This window comes from Falco punctatus (assembly GCF_963210335.1).
Source record: "Falco punctatus genome assembly, chromosome: 1".
NCBI classification, from domain to species: Eukaryota; Metazoa; Chordata; class Aves; order Falconiformes; family Falconidae; genus Falco; species Falco punctatus.
Window position 1 is genome coordinate 55016767 of NC_137580.1, and position 17919 is coordinate 55034685.

Consider the following 17919-nt stretch of genomic DNA (forward strand, 5'->3'; position numbering starts at 1 on the left):
CACTGACCTCTAGTGGCCGGTCTGCAACTATGAAGCACAACATTTTAGTAATTTCATGTGCTCTTCATGTGCCTATTGGCTATAGGAGAGTCTTTTTTTTCCCTTTAAATTTTTCAGAAGAATAATGTCTCTCCATGATTTATTGTACTTTGGCTTTGCAAGAATTTGTCTGCCTTATGCATTAGAAAGGAGATCAGAAGAAAACCAGATTTATGGTTAAGGTTTCTTTAAAGAAGTAACCACTTGCAAGTCTAAATGTTTGTTATGATTGTTGGGATGCTAAAAGACCCCATGATCTGTGAGAGCATCTCATAATAAAGATCTTTTTAAAAACATTTATTGTCAAATCCTTGCAGTCATAAAGCACGGTAATATATATTAGCAGAATCCTGATTTCTTTTTGCTTAGGATGTTGCTGCTTTACAATAGAAGTATTTCCTGCATGTGTGGGTATGGAATTATTGATCCGGGAACAGTAAATATTTTTTGTACTTTTCCATAACCATGGAGCACACACTTCTGGATATATGTTTTGTATGAATCTTTCCCTTCTCCATAATTTGATTGTAGCTGCCTGTGTCCCTGTATAACTCCCATCGATTTTTGTTGAGATAGGCAAGTGAGTCTGCATTCCCCAGTGGGAGAGCAAATATTTTAGAAGTGTAATGTGAAAGTGTAACATGTCCCTTTAGGAAAACAGAGTGCTGGGTAGCTAAAAGGAGTGCCTGCACTGGAGTGTTAAATTGGAGCCATACTGGATTTTTTTAAAGCAAAACCCCTGATTGTTCTCATGTTCCAGTTTGGTTTCATGGTAAGTCTGCTCTAGACTCCTAGTAAACTCTAGTCTCTTGTCAGGTCTGACTGGTGGGGGCTGCATTACTACCAGGTTCTCATGTGTGTACCGAGTACATGCGGCAATGGAGGGCTTCCAAACCATGGAGACAACACATGATGTCCTGAAGTGTTTGAACTCTAAATAAAGGGCCAAATGATATCTCTGCCTCTGCTGTCAATCTCTAGCCCAATCTCTAGCCCTCAAAGTTTATACCATCTTTCTCCTATCCTGATGTTCCTTTCCTTCTTTACCTGTCACATCTCCTGTTGCCGTCTGCTCTTGTGATACCCTTTCTCTCTTCTGGAATTCCCTCCCTCTGCTTTATTGTACTCGTACTCCTATTTCAACTGATTCTGCAGTATTGATGTCAGCTTAGCCTCCGAGAAGATCTGTCGTGCATCACCTGGATACCTGAGGAAAGGATGCGGTTTCCAGCCTGTATTGTGAGAGGACAGCAAGATGCTCCAGCAGCAGCAGGTCACTAGCTGCCTGGCTGCTACTGGAGTTGAAAGGGCTTGTTGAGTGCTGCTACACACGGTTCAAGAAACCAAGGTAACTGCTGGTGTTCAGGTGAATGAGCTGCATGTGAATAACCGAAAACACCCACGTGCTGGAAATGAAAGATACCTGTTTCTACCTTATGTTGATCTTTGACCCAGTGACCACGAAATAACTTTACAGATCTATGTGACTGAATGGTGTTATGCAGACTTCTGTAGATTCACCATGTTGTGCTTCAGAAGAGTCGTTCCTCTCATGCACCTGCATGCTGTGAAATATTTATTCTTTTTCTGTTAAGTTTTGCAGGTGAAATATTTAAATTGTCTCTTTGGGATCACTGGACACTCCATGTATTCACACTTTTTTTTAAACTATCATTATGTATTTACTTGGTTTTAGCAGTATATGATATGTGTAGGATCATAAAAAGTACAAAAATCAAACCAGTCTGTCCCTTTTAAAAACCTTGCTATGCTGTATGAAAGACACACAAGATAGGATGTTATGGGAATCCCAAAGAGTAATGTAAACTATATTAAGTAATTACCTCAGCTCTTGCCACTGGTCTAGAGACATTGCAAGTCTCCTCCATTGTATGAACTTGAAATCTTTAATGAATTTCAGATGTAAAAATATTCAAATTGGGTTTATATTACATCATTTTTCATGTAAGGAACACTAAAATCCTTCACTGTATATTAGCTTTGTGTATCATGGATTTCTTGCTATGCAGTAACACTGGTGAATTTCATCATAATGTACTGTTGTAGCTTGAGTTATCCAGTCAGTTAGTTACTACTTCTAAATAAACAGGAACAAGGGAAAAAGCTTCCAAAGGTCTATATATCAATCAAGTTGCCTGTCTTTACTTAGGACCACTTACAGATCAAGAAACTTTTCAAGTGTCTCCATAAAGCAGGTTCTCAATCTTAAAAAGTGGCACCCACAAAGTCCCTGTTTTTCCCTGAGGACCTCGTAAAGCAACTTAACCTGTTAAGTTTTTACTGACAGGATAATATGCTTTATACAACAGCGTTCTAGAATTTTTGCAGAAGGATGCCAGAGGAAATGACCCCAATATAGTAGCTAGCCTCCCTCTGCTTATGAGCAGTATACCATGATTTTCACACGATAGGTGTATGAGAACTTCTGTCCTGTAGCCAGGGGTTCAGATGGCACAGAAGCCCCTGTACAAGCATGGCATATAATATTTTTTTTTATAAGTGCAAAGTTTAGCAACTTAAATGTGAATGAGGGGGGTTATTTTTATGGTTTTTGCTTTAAACTGGCTTGATTTCATGGAATACAGGCTTTAAATAGCTACTGAATAACTATTATTAAAAATTAAACCTTAGGATGCAATTCCAGCTATACTGAATGAAGATTTTGTCACCAAATGAGAAACAAGATCTCGCCATTTTGCTATGGCTACATATAGTAGTCTTCTCCATAGGCAAAAAGTTGTTTTAATATAGTTTGGATGTACCGAAATACATAAACAGTTCCCTGTAATTTAGGGTGTTTCTGCATTTATTGCTAGTGATTGATAACTAATGGTTGTGATGCTCATAAATAAGGATTTGAGATTTTTGTCTTAGGATGCTGCAGCTACGTGCCGTGAGGCACGGTAATTCATTATCAATTGTTTTATGTACTTGGCTATCCCAGGCTGAATAGGCTGTTACTGATGCTCTTTTTGCTTGTTCTTTGCCTTCCTCAGGTTTCAGTGTTTATTGGTAGGGTGGTTCATGCAGAGCCCTTGATCATGTAAATCCTGGTTGACGGCCACACCAGTAGTATTAATCTGTCTATGATATTCCAGCTTTATTATTTTCCTTCTTGTTTTGTATTTACAACAAAACCAGACAAGCAAATTCAGTTATTCAGCTGGATAAAATAATATGAAATAGTTTAGTAATTCCATTTGGTTTTGGATAGGAAATGAGAAACAAAAATATTTTTAGAAGTAATGTAACAGTTACCATCTCATCTAGAGTATAGAAAAGACTTCAGGAATTACAACTGTTTCAGGAATTTCTATATTCTTTCAAAGATCTTTACGTAAAGAAAGGAAAGTGAACTCTCTAAACCTCATGTGTGCCATTTTTTGGTTTGTTTTTTTATTTTTTATTTTTAATTGTTAGGCTTTTGCCAAAACATACATCAGCTGCATGTTAGACCTTGACTAAAACTGGTGAATTGACCTCACCTTTGCTACTCTACAGCTTGCAGTAAATTTAGCACTTAACTCTATTGTGGTGCATCTGGTACCTAATGATACAGCATCTGTTGCAATACTCCCGCTTCACAGGTTATGGCTGCAACCGGGCTACGGGGTAGATGAGTGTTAATTATTTTATGCAAGTATTTTATTTTAATTTGCTTCCTTTGGGCTTCTAGGAAAACTCGTATTGGCAATGCTAATTACTCGCTGGCTGGTAAAGAAGCTATGTGCCAGCAAACCTTGTTCAAAATCTAATTTGGTACGTAAAAGACAGGCAACCGTAGTAATTCTCCTCAGCGATCAAACGCTTTGTGGATTATCGGGTACATTAATTATTCACATTCCCTGCCAAGCTAACTTCTGGCGAGCTCCCGTGTTCCTCCCAGCACGCAAATGAAGACAAAGAAGCCAGAAACTTTTTGTCGGAGTCATGTAAATTAGTATCAAAGCTCTTCTGGAAAAACTTTTTATAAAAAAGCCCGCCGGAGAGCCGAGGCGAGGGCCGGGCCTTGGCGAGCGGCTGAGGGAGGCGCGGGGGCAGCCCCCTCGGCGGCGGGAACCCGTTCGGGGGCGCGCTGTAGGGAGGAGCCTGGGGCAGGGGGGCGCGTTTCCCCCTGGCCATCTTCGCTGTTACCTATAACAACGCACGGTTAGGCGTCTTCACCCGCGCTAGCAAACGTAGCGCGCGTACGCGTGTTACGCACACGTATACGCTCCCTCTCCGTTACGAGCGGTAAAGGAGGGCAGGAGGCGCTCCCGGCGGGCGCTGCAGGCCGGGCGGGGCCCGTCCCGTCCCGTCGCGGCGCCACCCGCTCCGTGCCGGGGCCCCGCCGCCCTGAGGCGACGCTGCGACGCGCGCAGGCGCAGCGGGCGGGGCGGGTGAGTCAGCGGCGGCCGCGGGGCGTCGCGCCCGGGCGCGGCCCCTGTCCCCTCCGCACATCCGGGTGCCGCGGCGCCGCCCACCGCCGGCCTCCCGGGTGCCGCCGCTGCCGCCCGGGGCCAGCGGGAGCCGCGCCGGGCTTCTCCGATGCGAATCGTCGCCCGCTCGCCGGCCGCTGGCGTGCGGCGGGGAGCGGCCGGGCTGCGCGGGCCGTCGCCGCCATGATGCCGGCCCTGGCCGCCCAGCGGCGAGGCTGCCGTGGCCTCTATCGCCTGTACCTGCGGTGCCAGGCGGCGCCGCTCCCCCGCGCTTGCCACGGTGAGTCCCTCGGGGCCCGGCCCGCTGCGCCGCGCCGGCGGGCTGCCGCCACCCCCCGGGGGCTGGTAGGACCGGGCCGGGGTGGCGGGCCCCCGTCTTCCTAGGTCGGGTCCCGTAAGAAGCCGCAGCCGAGCCCCGAGCCCGCGTGGGGCAGAGCCAGTGCCGGCGCTCGCCGGGCCTGGGGCGGCCGCACCGGCGGGAAGGGCTTTCCTTCGGGGCAGCGACACTGCCCTCGGCTGAGGGGCGACCCCGGGCCGGGAGCCGCCGGAGGGCGCAGGCGGCCTTCTCGGTATCCGCTTCAAAAAGAAGGAAAATGTTCCAACCCGTAACCGCCCAGCAGGTGAGGTGTATCCTGACAGCGTGGCCCCTCGTTGCCCGTGTTTTCACGCGCCCCTTGCAAGGCCTGCTGCCCGATCAGCCCCGGTGTTACATAAAACGGGCACGTCATGCCCGCGTTGGGGTTGGTTTGCAGTGATTCTGTAAAACCAAGCGTGGTCTGACAGCATTTGTGTTGGTCTGCGAGGTGGGCCCTGGCTTTAGGCCACAGATCCCACGGAATTCAGTCTGACCAATTTTGTCCCTCTTCATGTAATCACTTACGGTCGAATTGCAGCAAATACCCTTTTTCTTTAATGATTCCTTGTGTATGTGTGCATTAGTAGGAAAACATCCTCTAAACATGCTGATCAAGTTTACCTTTTCAGCCATTCCAGTATCACCAAACCTTAGGAAACAATAGTGCTCATCTTGTGCCATGTATTCATTGTGGTGTTTTATGAGCTGTGATCAGTAAGCTTGCTGAGCTGGGATGAGGTGATTTTTCTGGGCTTTTGTCACATTAGCAACAACTAATAGTAAGAGTGGATCTGACTTTTGTTGGTGAAATTGTTCTTCTATAAGGTCCAAATTGTGCATGCACGCATGCAGGTGCTTCAGTACTGTAGAGGACTAAAAGAAAAGCTGTTGAGACTTTTATGGAATAAACAGTTTTATAAAATACTACCATTTTGTGAGAGGTGTGTTATTCATATATCATTCGTCATACTTTGCATGACTCGATTTACTGGCATTGCTTAACTTTTTTTGATTTTATTTATTCTTTTAATGAGTGTTTTCCAAAGCAGCCAGTTTGCCTGTTGTGTTTGTGGTTGGAGGAGTTATACACCCTCTCTACAGAAGTGTTTGTGCTGCCTAAAAGAAACTGGTTGCTAATACAGGTTGGCCTGTACTGTATACAACTCTTAATGTGTAATGCACACAGTTAAGTTTTTCTGAATTTATGAGCTGTGTGCAAACCACAAGCTGTGGTTTGTACAAAGTGTACACAGAGCAAAATGAAATGACAATGGTGGCTTATAGTTTTGTAGTGGTCTGTATTTGTTCTTTTATCAGTATTTGTTTTTTAAAGATTTTGAGGCAGTGTGACTAGAACAGGACTTAATGTATCAGCCAGTCTTATCAAATAACTTTGTATCATTTTTGTTTTTAACCCATTTAAGGTCATCTAGAGGTCTTTGGAAAAAGTGCATACCAGATTGTATGGGGAAAAACCTTAGTGTTAAAATGAAGTTTAAAAGTGGGTATTTGAAGGGAAGCAGTGAAAGCATGCTGTGTACTCCCATTTTGTAATGCCTAGGCATGGGTAAAATAAGCACAGATCAGTACATAAAAGCTAGCTTAAGCTGGTATAGCTGAACCACTTTCCCTTCTTTTTCTTTCCAAAATGGTTGCCTGAAACATCTTTTTTTTTCCTCCTGGTGTTAGGATGGCACACTTCAATGAAAAATGGGAGTCTGACTTATATTCTGCCATGCAATCGTCTGCCTGTGCAGTTGATGAGTCAAGTGAGAGTTTATACCTCCAGTGGTCAGAAAAAAGATCTTGGATCAGAAGATACAAATAGATCCACCTCTGAAGAAAACCTGCGTAAAGTTGGAACAGGTAGTACTAAGCTAAAATAAAAGGTATTTATATAAATGTAAAACCTTTTTGTATTTAACATTTGGTAACTTATTTGTTATCAATGTTGTTGATATTAAAGCAAATATGATAAGCATATTTGCTTGTCGGCATCTACATATAAATTTCAAATGCATAAGCAGGGAGGAATGCTGAAATTTAAGTTTGGAGTAATTAAAGTGGTGATGATAAAATGTGGTTATCAGAAGGGATTAGGTAACTTGAGGGATAAGAAATGGAATGTGTTACTTGTCTTTTACCACTTTGCTTGCTTGCTTGAATTCTTCTTGTAGTATTTCAGGTTTGTTGTGTGCAATGAACTAGTGATAAAAATTGAATGAATGTGAATACGGAGTGCCATGACTTCACCAGGTCAGGCTATAGATGACTGGTAAAGGTTGAGCTGTTTCATCTGCTAGAGCTTTCTAACCTGACAGTTGTCAAAACTGCAGCATTCACATTGAACGCTTGATATAATGGACATAACCTGACCTTCCTTGCTGTTCAGTTTGATTGTCAGTCTTGTGCTAGTTAGGTGCTTGTGAAATTCAGAACAGTCTTGTCCGTGGTCCATAGTAGCATCCTCTATTTTTGATGTTTATTAGATGTAGGACTGCACAGATATGATTGGAAGACTACTGCTTAAGACAGAAGAAATGCTTTTCAAAATGAAAGCTCTTTCTGTGTGCTTTTGTCTAAAACTAAGCGGTTTACTAAAGAAAATTTCCTACTCTTCATTGTCAGGTTAACAGGTATTCTCTTTGTTTAGTAACCTGAGGCTTGCAGCAGTCTTTAAAAACTGGTAACTATAGCCAACTAAGAGTCTTATTTTTCTGATGTTTGGAAGTACAAAAGTGGATCTTCCATGTTTTTCTAAGTGTAACAGTTAGATGTTTCTTAAGTCTGTGATTGGATTTGAGAAGAGGATAATACTTAAGACCGTTCATGTTCCTTGGAAAGCCTTGAGCTGAAGGTGGTTGCTAGAGGGCGAGGTTCTTGCAGAAGAATGTCTTCCTGAATACCGTGAAAGACTGGAGAGCCCACTGGAGTTGTTGGTGCTTTCTGGATTCTTAATGTGCAGTTACTGGTGTTAAAATTCGGACATGTGAAAATAGTCTAGCACTATTGCTTTCATGCTTGCCTTGTTTATATAATTGTTGACTGTAATCAGAAGGAGTGTTGCCACCTTCTCCTACCCCTCTCTGATTGTTCACTATCTTGTGCTGGCATTAATGATGTTTAGGCCTGTTTTGTGAACAATTATTTGCTTTCTTGCTTTGCAGAGCTAGGGTAGAGGTAGGATGGATCAGTAAGCTGACCCTGCTCATGTAAAATGTCTGGAGGAGAGATGCTGCCCTTTGTGGCAGTGTAGCCTTGAGTCATAGTAAGCCTGAGTGGAACTGCACCACATCAGCACCATCAGACTTACCTTCTGTTGAGAGTGGGGGCTGACTTACCTGAGTGTCTATGAAACTGCTATCTAGAGATACTGTGCATAGATGAACAGTAGCTTTGAAGTTTATTTTGGAATGCATATTGTTATATGCACGCTTCATATAGGGGGTGTTTTCTGGGGTCTAGTGGATAGGATATTCTTATGCATTATGGATGTATTACTACTGTTTATTTTTAAAAAAAGCATGATGTTTTGGTAGAATTCTGAAAAGGTAATATACTACTTGTAAAGATTGCCATACTTGTCCAGTAACTTAAATATTTAGCAAATAATGACCTCTTTTGGACCTTAATTTCTTTATCAGTAAACTTGGGAAATGCTTTTCTTGTTAATGTGATATTGAAAATATTAATGCATTAATCTTGAAATAATCTATCATATCAGCCTCTGCATATTTTTTTTTCTCACTCATGCACTGCTATTTTTTTCCAGTCTCTAGGCCAAGGTAGTAAACTGTAAGAGGGTATTTGATGTACATCAATCTCTGTGCATACAAAAGTATCTACATTTTTATTTGTCTGCTGCCCCCCTCCCCCAAAATCTTATGACCCAATCTTTTGTTAAATGGTGTTGGTGATACTTCTTTTAATAACAAATGGTTGCACACAGTTTCTGAAAAGAAGCTACTACTCAGTTTTTGCTAAGCAATCTTAGCTGAAGTTTTTTATCATGAAAATTAATAGATTGGCTGTCTGGTGCTTTAAACCAGGTAAGAAAAGAAAGGAAAGGAACGGCAAAGGGTTTTTTGATGTTGTTTTCAAGTCAAACAACGACTGATAGGGATTACTGTTTTAGGAATGCTAGTTATTTATGGTCCGGCCTTTTTTGTGGTGTATTAAGATCAGTTTCATAAACTTACAAGTGTTATTTTTCCAAGAAAGTATGCTTGGATTGTTATTGGCCTTAGTCCTCAGTTGCTGTTAGGGCGGTAATTAATTGCCTGATGGAAAGATAGTTATGTAGTCCAACCTTCAAGAATATCTGACCTCTGAGTAATTCAAGTAGCATGTTAAGCTAGCAGTATCTCATTAATCAACACAAACCTGCTCGAAAATTTTTGATTTTTTAAAAAAATATATCATTTTCAATAACAACAGTGTTAATTTTGTTAATGGCAAACCTGCAGTGTTAGAAGTGTGTTAGGTCACAAAAGAGTGGGTATGTTGATTCAACATGCTAGAATCATAAGGTTTTTGTTCTGAAAGCTATGTTGAGATGTAGCAGATGAAAATACAAATATGGCATCTTTAAGTAGTACTTCTGATTTCTAAGTAGAAATCTCACAGAAGTTACTGGAATTTATTATTTTCCAAATACTAAGATTCACTTAACAGTATTGTAAATTATTTTTCGGTGACTTCGCATTGAATCATATCCTCAAGTTTCAGAACCAGCTAAAATACTTTGTTTTCATTCTAATTCTAGCTTGTAACATGAGAGCTGTGGATTTTAGTTTAAATATTCTGTATTTTAAGGAACTAGCTTTTTGTAAGTGAAAAAGCTTTAGTCCTTTAAAACTGAATTACAGCTTGAAAGCTCTATGAAGCTTGGGTGATCAGCAACCATAAACTATATATAATTTATTACCTAAAATTATTTAAGTTTTGCATAAAACTTGGCACAGGCTGTAAGTACACTGTTAAAATATTTTTTTAAAACTTCAGGATACTTTTCTGAACTATGTTGCAAGTTGGTGCTCTTCTGCAGGCTGCTATGAGTTTATTGATCTATGCTCCATTAAATTTCTTATTTTGTTATTTATTTTTTATAATTTCTGTCTTTTATTTTGAGACTGTTAAATGTTGGAAATATCGCAAAAATGTTTTTTATTGTCAGGATGGGAAACAATTTTAAGATATATTCTTATTTTATGTCAACCAAACTCTTTACCAATAAGAAAAGTAGGTACTTCCATATTTCCAGTGAGCTTTATTTTTATCTTACAGGACAAGATACCACCAATGCAGGCCTAAACCAGTCTTTCCTTAAAGAGCCAATCCAAGTAAAAGGTAAAGTAATACTTACTGTATTGAAGCTTCACTACTGTCTGCTAGTAGTAAAAAAAAGTTATGTGTAAGGAAACTGTGGTTCCTCTTCAATTGTATAACAAGTTAGTGAATAACATTTTAAAACACATTCGTATGTCGGCTTTGTTTGGTACCCAATTGTTTGAAAATGGTTCCTGAAAAATTAAATATAGCAGTATTCTTTCTAATTACTCGCTCTTCTGCGTCTGTTTTTGTTTCATTTAAGCTGATGAGTTTGTCAGGAAAACACTTATTTGTTTTCTAGGCATGTCCATTCACCGTCTCAGTCTTAATGTGGCTAAGCTGAATACTTGATCTTCCCCTGTTCGTTGTTCTAAGTCTTCCTCTGTTCCTTCTTATTGCTGAGTTAATCTAATCAGTGTTGCTTCTAAATATATTTTGACCACATGAACTGCCTAATCTGAATCCTGTGATGTTCCCATTTGTTCCTGTAGTAGTGATGTGGTGGGTTGACCATAGCTGAATGCCAGGTGCCCATCAAAGCTGCTCTATCACTACCCTCCTCAGCTAAACACAGGCAAGAAAAAATATAACAAAAGGCTGGTGGGTTGAGATAAGGACAGGGAGTAAAAAAAAAAAATCACTCAGCAATTACTGTCAGGGGCAAAACAAACTCAACTTGGGCAAATCAGTTGAATTTATTACCAGTCAAATCAGGATAGGGTAATGAGAAATAAAAACTGAATCTTAAAACAGCTTCTTCTTCTACCCCAGGCTTAACTTTACTCTTGATTTTCTCTGCCTCCTCCCCTTAGCTGTGCAGGGGGATAAGGAATGGGGGTTGCAGTCAGTTCATCACAGGTTGTCTCTGCCACTTCCTCCTTAGGGAAAGGGCTCCTCACAGTCTTCCCCTGCTTCAGTGTGGGGTCCCTCCCATGGGAGACGGTCCTCCATGAACTTCTTCAACGTGAGTCCTTCCCATTGACTATAGTTCTTCATGAACTACTCCAGCATGGGTCCCTTCCACAGGGTTCAGTCCTTCAGGAGTAGACTGCCCCAGCCTGGCTCCCCTACAGGATCACAAGCCCTGCCAGCAACCCTGCTCCAGCCTGGGCTCCTCTCTCCATGGATCCACAGGCCTTGCCAGGCCCCTGCTCCAGCACAGGCTTCCCACGGGGTCACAGCCTCCTTCAGGCACCCACCTGCTCCGGTGTGGGGTCCTCCCTCGGCTGCAGATGGATATCTGCTCCACTGTAGACCTCCATGGGCTGAAGGGCACAGCCTGCCCCACCGTGTCTTCATCACAGGCTGCTGGGGAATACCTGCTCTGGTGCCTGGAGCACCTTCTCCCCTTCCTTCTTCACTGACCTGGGTGTCTGCAGGGCTGTTGCTCTCACATGTTCTCACTTTTCTCTTTGGCTGCAGTTGTGCAGTCTCTCCCCACTCCCAGTGCCCCCGCCCCATTAAATGTGCTATCCCAGAGGTGCTACCACTGTCACTGATGGGCTCAGTGTTGGGCAGTGTCAGGGTTCTGTCTTGGAGCTGGCTGGCATTGGCTCCATCAGACATAGGGGCAGCTTCTTCACAGAAGCCACCCTTGTAGCCCCCTCCACTAAAACCTTGTTTCACAAACCCAATACAAATAAGTACATGTTTTTGTCTTTAGTTACATGGTTTAAAAACATAAGCAGATAAAATAAGAACATAACTAAGTTTCATGTTTTTAATTTATCATGAATTATTTCACTCCATCTTCACTCCAGTAGTTTTTGTTACGTTGTGAGATTTATCCTATTTAAAACCCCAGAGCTTTTGATCTCTCCTAGCCTTTTATGTATGGAAAGAACTTTACCAAAATAGAATTTACCACTTCTCTTCAAACTCCATCAAAAAAAATAATATATTCTCTCAAGTGAAAGTGATTCAGCAGACTATAAACTATATCAAGATTCCTTCTGTCTTTCCCCAAATGTAAAGAAACATCAAGTGATAGTACTTGTTGGTTACAAGGTGACATCAGTGACTCTGTCTCTGTCTTTTTTCTGTACACTCTTGTCTACATCCTTTACGTAAAGTTCTTTGGATCTCTTGTCACTTAGTGCATGCATGCAAGGAGAACATACAAGGTAGATAGGAGAAATTAGATTGTGAAATAATTGTAAAAATAGATACATCCTTCAGTGAGAAGAGAGTTTTGGCTCTGTAGGTTATAGACGTGCAAGCAAGAATGTTTATGTTGAAGATTTTGATAGTGTCTAGAATGTGGAATTCTGGTCTTCAGATGCTGCTGTGACTTAGAAACTTAATGATCCAAGTATTAGTAAGACAATAACGTTTTTAAAGGGTCACTGATCTTAAAAATTTGTGCTATTTAAAGTATTTTATTTACATCATTTTTATTGGGCTTTGTCCTTCTCTTGAAAATACCAAATTGATTCCCCCTGTTTAGCACCGGTTTTATACAGTTATTTGAACTAGGGGTAGGATTGTTGAGATACTCTGCAGTGAGCATTTGGTTACAGTATTTTCTTTTAGTGAAATTTACCTGCATTTCTGAAAGATGGATTAGTTAAGTGTTTGATAAATCCACAAGTTATGTTTCATTAAGGTCAGTACACTTTGGATATATACCTGTTTCAAATAAAAAGAAATGGGAAGCATTCTTGTTTAAAAATGTTCATCCTGTTCTAGCTTTAGTTAATGATGGACTGTTGTTAGGAAATCTCTAATTTTCCTTGTCACCTTTGCTCAGGAGCATTGTGGGATGTATGTGATTACTCAAATACTAAAATTGTTTAAGTTCAAACTGGATGACAGAAATATTATTATGGTAAATAGCAATATTTGAAGTGTTAGTGCATTGTTGAGTGTCAAGCAATATATTTTACCTTTAAGCCTTCAATACTCAGAAATAAGGCAATGTAGAGCTCTGAGAAAATTTTTCTCAAAGTCTTTAAAAGCAGTATCTTTCTGTAAGTATCCTGTGACTAAAGGAGAAGTTTTGGACTTAACTAGAAGTCTTATCAGTCCTGTGATATACAAGAAGTTCACATGTGCTCATAAGTTTTCTCATCTGCAGAATTTGAGCTTTGTGTTTTCAGTTGTGTTCTGTAATGTTATATCTTTCAGCAGTTGTAACTCTTCTACTAAGTGTAACGTTTTTAATGGAGGTGAGTATGTAGTGACTTACATTTGAAGATAAGATGAAGTTACGTACGTATAGACCAGCAAGAAGTAATGGCATAAATTTAAAATTCCATTCATCCTTTTTCTGAATACATGTGGTATTCTTTTCCTTGAGCATGAAAATCTGATGTGATCAGAATACGCCTTCTAGAAATTCAAAGCATTATTAATAATATATATTTTTAATTTTTATAAATGCCCATATTAAGTGTGCTAATTTTGAAAGTAATAGGTGAGAAAAACAATGTGTACAGTCTGTCTCTGTTCTCTGTATAGTCTGCAAAGGTCAAAAATCTTATCTGCAGAAGGTACAGTTGGTTAAGTGTTGGAAAAAGATGTGGAGCTCTAAGTTGCCGTTTCAGTTGCTAGCATGAGGGTTTCCAAATTGCCATATTTGAAATCTATCGTAGTAGCCAAACACGATCTCTGACATCAAAGTTGGAGCAGTAGCTGACCATGGCAGTTAAGTGTGTGGGATGTTTGAGAGCTGTGAACTACAATGTAGCAAGTAGCATTTTTCGAGGTAAATCATTCTACTTTTACTCATTTCTACAATGAAGAATATTCCTTTCTCTTTGCTGTAAGTTTTCTGTCTCATTGACAAGTATTGTTTTTCAGATCTCCGCTTAGAGGTGTAATACGACACTAGATTGAACTACCTTTTGAAGTTTCTGCTATGGTCTCCACCTGTGGCTTAACTTGCATATCGATTTCTGTTTTTAAGTGAAAGCAGTCCTTAAAAAAAGAGAGTATGGACCAAAATACACACAGAATAACTTCATCACTGGAGTCAGAGCAATAAATGAGTTTTGTCTTAAATCCAGGTATGATGGGCTTGAGTTGAAATTTAAATGGTGAATATTTGTATGTGCTTCAGAAGTACTTGTGATTGCAGAGTGATTTTTGCACAGCAACTTTTTCTAAATGCTTTTGTGGTATACATAATCATAAGTGGCTGAAGTTAGTTCTTGTTTACTTACTGTTACAGTGGGTTAGGAAGTTGCAGTTTACATGTTTTTGTACTTGCTTCTTAATGGAGTTTATTTGTACTTAATGTGACCATAAATCTAACTGGGGGGAGTCCACCTCTAAAGCAGCTGGTTGCAGGGGTTAAGGCAAATAACTTTCGTTTCAGCATATTGAGGTCGTGATGATGTGAACACTTCTAAAAGATCAGTGGAAACTTCATGTTACATGGGCTCTGTACTTTGGAATAAAATATAATATGATCTTATTCATTGTGACCTAACTGTTGTTACTTGATTCATATTTACTGCCTTTTACTATGTGCCATGCCTGCCAGCAGGTCTGACTGAGTATTGCTGTAGTTGAAGTGTCTGTCAGATTTCATGCATGTTGGATGTGTGAATGTGTGACCCATATTAAATCTAAAGGCTTAGCAACTTCTTATGCTGACACTGTTCCGCCCAGCTTTTACATACAGTGTACGTTGCTAGACTTGGTCTTTGCTGAAAATCCAGTGACAAGTTATGCTTAGTCCTCTTCCATGTTTTTGTCATAATTGGCTTGCTGTGCAGAGAAATAACTTGCTAAAGTTTTGCTGGATTGACCAAAAGGGAGGGGAGAAAAAGGGACTGGATAATTGGTTGGGCTAAAAATGAAATGTTCTGTTTTATTTAAAAAAATAATAAATAAAATCCCTGATGCTTCTTAACGTAGATGCCATAATGTGGAGCTCAGCACAGGAAATTTATCAGTTCCCCGAAACAGGTTTATCTTAAACCTTTTGCAGCTTTTGTGGGCTGTGTAGGTTTTGAAATTAAATTTCTTAAATTTTCATGTCACATGACTTAACGATTTCCATTTAGAGACATTAAGCCATGAACCCTCTTGTTTAGGATTTGTGCACATTATTATTTACATGCAGATCATTCCTTGGATGTTTTATTATTCAGTTTTTATTACATTGTCTTCCATGTATAGTATTTCATATTGTGAGGACATGATTTGAACTTTTGAGTGTGGAGAAAACAGTGGTTTTTATTACATCCTAGGGTTTGCTTGCTTCATGTGGTGAATCTGTTCTGTTTGTCTCAAGTAAACAACTTCAGGTTTTTTAACTGCAAATCAATAATATTAAAATTGTGGAAGATCACCCAGATATAAAAGTAAAATTAGAATAATATGAACTTTTTCTTGCACTAAACTGTTTGTCCACTTTCCTTAGTGATCTAGACCAGCTGAGGAAAATTAGACGACGAAGCCCCCACGATGACATTGAGACATTCACTGTGTACCTGAGATCAGATGTAGAGGCAAAGTAAGAACATTTTTATGAAGGAAAATGTTAGGATTGTTTAAAATGGATTATATGAGAGAGAGAAAAACCTTTTAAAAATCAGGTTTACAATGCGAAAAGGCAATAATGTTTTCTATTTTCTGTCAGAACACATTTTATATCCCCGTTATTGTAATAATTACATGGTGTAAGTAAAATTGGAGGGCATGTTTCATGTGTCCAAAGCTTAAGTGCTTGTCCTTAGCCTCCTCTTGCCCAGCTTTTTATTCTGTAAAGTAGTCTGCATGGCTTCCTATCAGAAAGAAGGATGTAATGTTTTGCTTTTACGAAAGGCATTTGTAATGTCAAACTGCAAAGAAATTGCTGAAATAGAACCATTGTTAAGGTGCTTTTACTCTTTGCAGATCTCTTGAAGTTTGGGGTAGTCCAGAGGCTCTTGCTAGAGAAAGAAAACGACGTAAAGAGGCAGAAATCAAGTACAGAGAAAGTGAGTATAGAGTTTTCAGATAACTTCAAATTTAAACAACAGAGTAATTGTTAGAAATCCACTAGATGTTACATTATTTCATCAACGTATAAATTTTGAATTGGCAACTGCTGATAAAGTTTTATAGCATAGTTTTAGAGTAACATGTTAACTATTTATGCAGATATAGTCTGTTACTATCTTACATTTTGTCATCTATCTGATATAGCAAGAATATACATCCAGTTGAGATCTGTAGTCATTCTTTGGCGGGTTCAATTTTTAGATTATGATTAACATCTTCAATGGTTTCAGATTTTTTTTTTATTGAGAACTTTGGGAAGACTTAAAACCAATCCAGATTTTTATACTATACCATTACTCGTTTATTTTTCCTTTGAAAATAATTCAGCTTTCCTTTATGCTTCAGAAGGGGAGGGGGGAAACACCCCCAAATCATCTTTTTGCTTAATATCATTGTTGTCATCCTTGCTGGTATTATCAGTAACAGGTACAGTCATATCAGTAGCTTGTAATGGATTTTGATCTGTCTAGTCAGTTAAAATCACAGGAGAAGCAATAGTACTTCAAGGTACTTATTCCAATTATGCACCTTAAAATTAGAGGTCTTAATTTCTTTGAAACTATTGTGCCACTGGAACATGCTCCTAGTAAAAGGGTTAGAGCTGCAGGTACTTATTAAGGTACCTGTAAGTGTGTGTACTGAGGGTGCAGTCAGTAGCTTCAAAATTTTTAGCGACCAAGCAGAATAATTCTTGGACAATTCAAAAAATGAGATTAAAAAAATACTCAGTCATAATAACATACTGAAACATGTATACTTGAAGTGGTAATCCTAATTTTTTTTTTGCAAACTATCCTTGTACTACTGGCTGTTTTTAATCTATTTAAATTGTTGCGTACAATGTGTTTTGTATAACTTTGTAGGGGAGAATCTAGCACTGCAGCTTCTAGATGCTGTAGTATAGCAAAGTTTATTTTGAAGTTAATGAACATTGTTAGTGGATGGAAAAATGCTGATAAGAGACTTGCTTTGTAGCATCCTTCCCCCTTTCCTTTGTGGTTAAGGGGCAGGAGAGGGGCAGTAGAGTACCTGGATTTGGTGCAGTGTATTTTGGGCTTTTCCCTCTGTGTATCATCTTTTGTTGGTAGAAATGGTGGTGATATATAGAATCATAATAGACTCTATTTGGCATTTTGCATTAGTATATAGTATTAGGTGGTTCTGATTAAAAATTTTAGGAGTTTTTCACGAAGAAAGATAGACCATGTAGCTCTTACTAGAAGTTGGCTGCTACATTAAAAAAAAACCCCAAACTTCAATCCCTTAAACTACTGGTTACTAGTATGTATTCATGATAACAATTTTGTATTGCAGACCTATTTAGAAACCAAAGGCTGCTGAGGGAATACAAGGAGTTCTTTGGAAATACTAAGGTAAGATGTGTTTTAAAGTTTTTGTCTAGAAAAATGCCATGAGATGTACTGACATCTTTTGAAGGAAAAAAGTTGTGAAATGGTTGCATAAGCTTAACTAACGATTTTATTTGAACATTTATTTGCACTGTAATATACCAGACCTGATTGTAATGTAGTGGTAAATGTTTTGATGCCAGTTTAAATGTGTTCCTACTGCGGCAGTGTAGTCCACGAGTAAGGTGGGGTGTGGTTTGTGGTGGTTTTTTTTTCAGTCAATTGTCTTATTAAAAAGATCGCAGGTGTACTAGTGATTTCATCTATAGCCTATAAACATGTATAGTAAATATATTGTTAATTTAAAGAAATGAAATCATTTTCTCAAGGAAAAAACCCCCAAACATGAACA

General features: G+C 39.6%; 1 protein-coding gene across 2 annotated transcripts in view; it reads left to right on the forward strand.

Moving 5' to 3' along the window:
• The first annotated feature begins 4310 nt into the window (after positions 1–4310).
• SLC30A9 (solute carrier family 30 member 9) overlaps positions 4311–17919 on the forward strand; it is a 38467-nt gene continuing 24858 nt past the window's right edge. Inside the window, exons 1-7 of one of the 2 annotated variants that reach the window (XM_080398770.1) lie at positions 4311–4758; positions 6523–6699; positions 10120–10182; positions 14072–14171; positions 15536–15628; positions 16012–16094; positions 17473–17531. In XM_080398770.1, coding sequence (XP_080254896.1) covers positions 4662–4758; positions 6523–6699; positions 10120–10182; positions 14072–14171; positions 15536–15628; positions 16012–16094; positions 17473–17531 — 672 coding nt within the window. In that variant the 5' untranslated portion in view covers positions 4311–4661. The remainder of the gene's footprint in view (positions 4759–6522; positions 6700–10119; positions 10183–14071; positions 14172–15535; positions 15629–16011; positions 16095–17472; positions 17532–17919) is intronic. The other variant, XM_080398769.1, reaches the window with a different exon arrangement.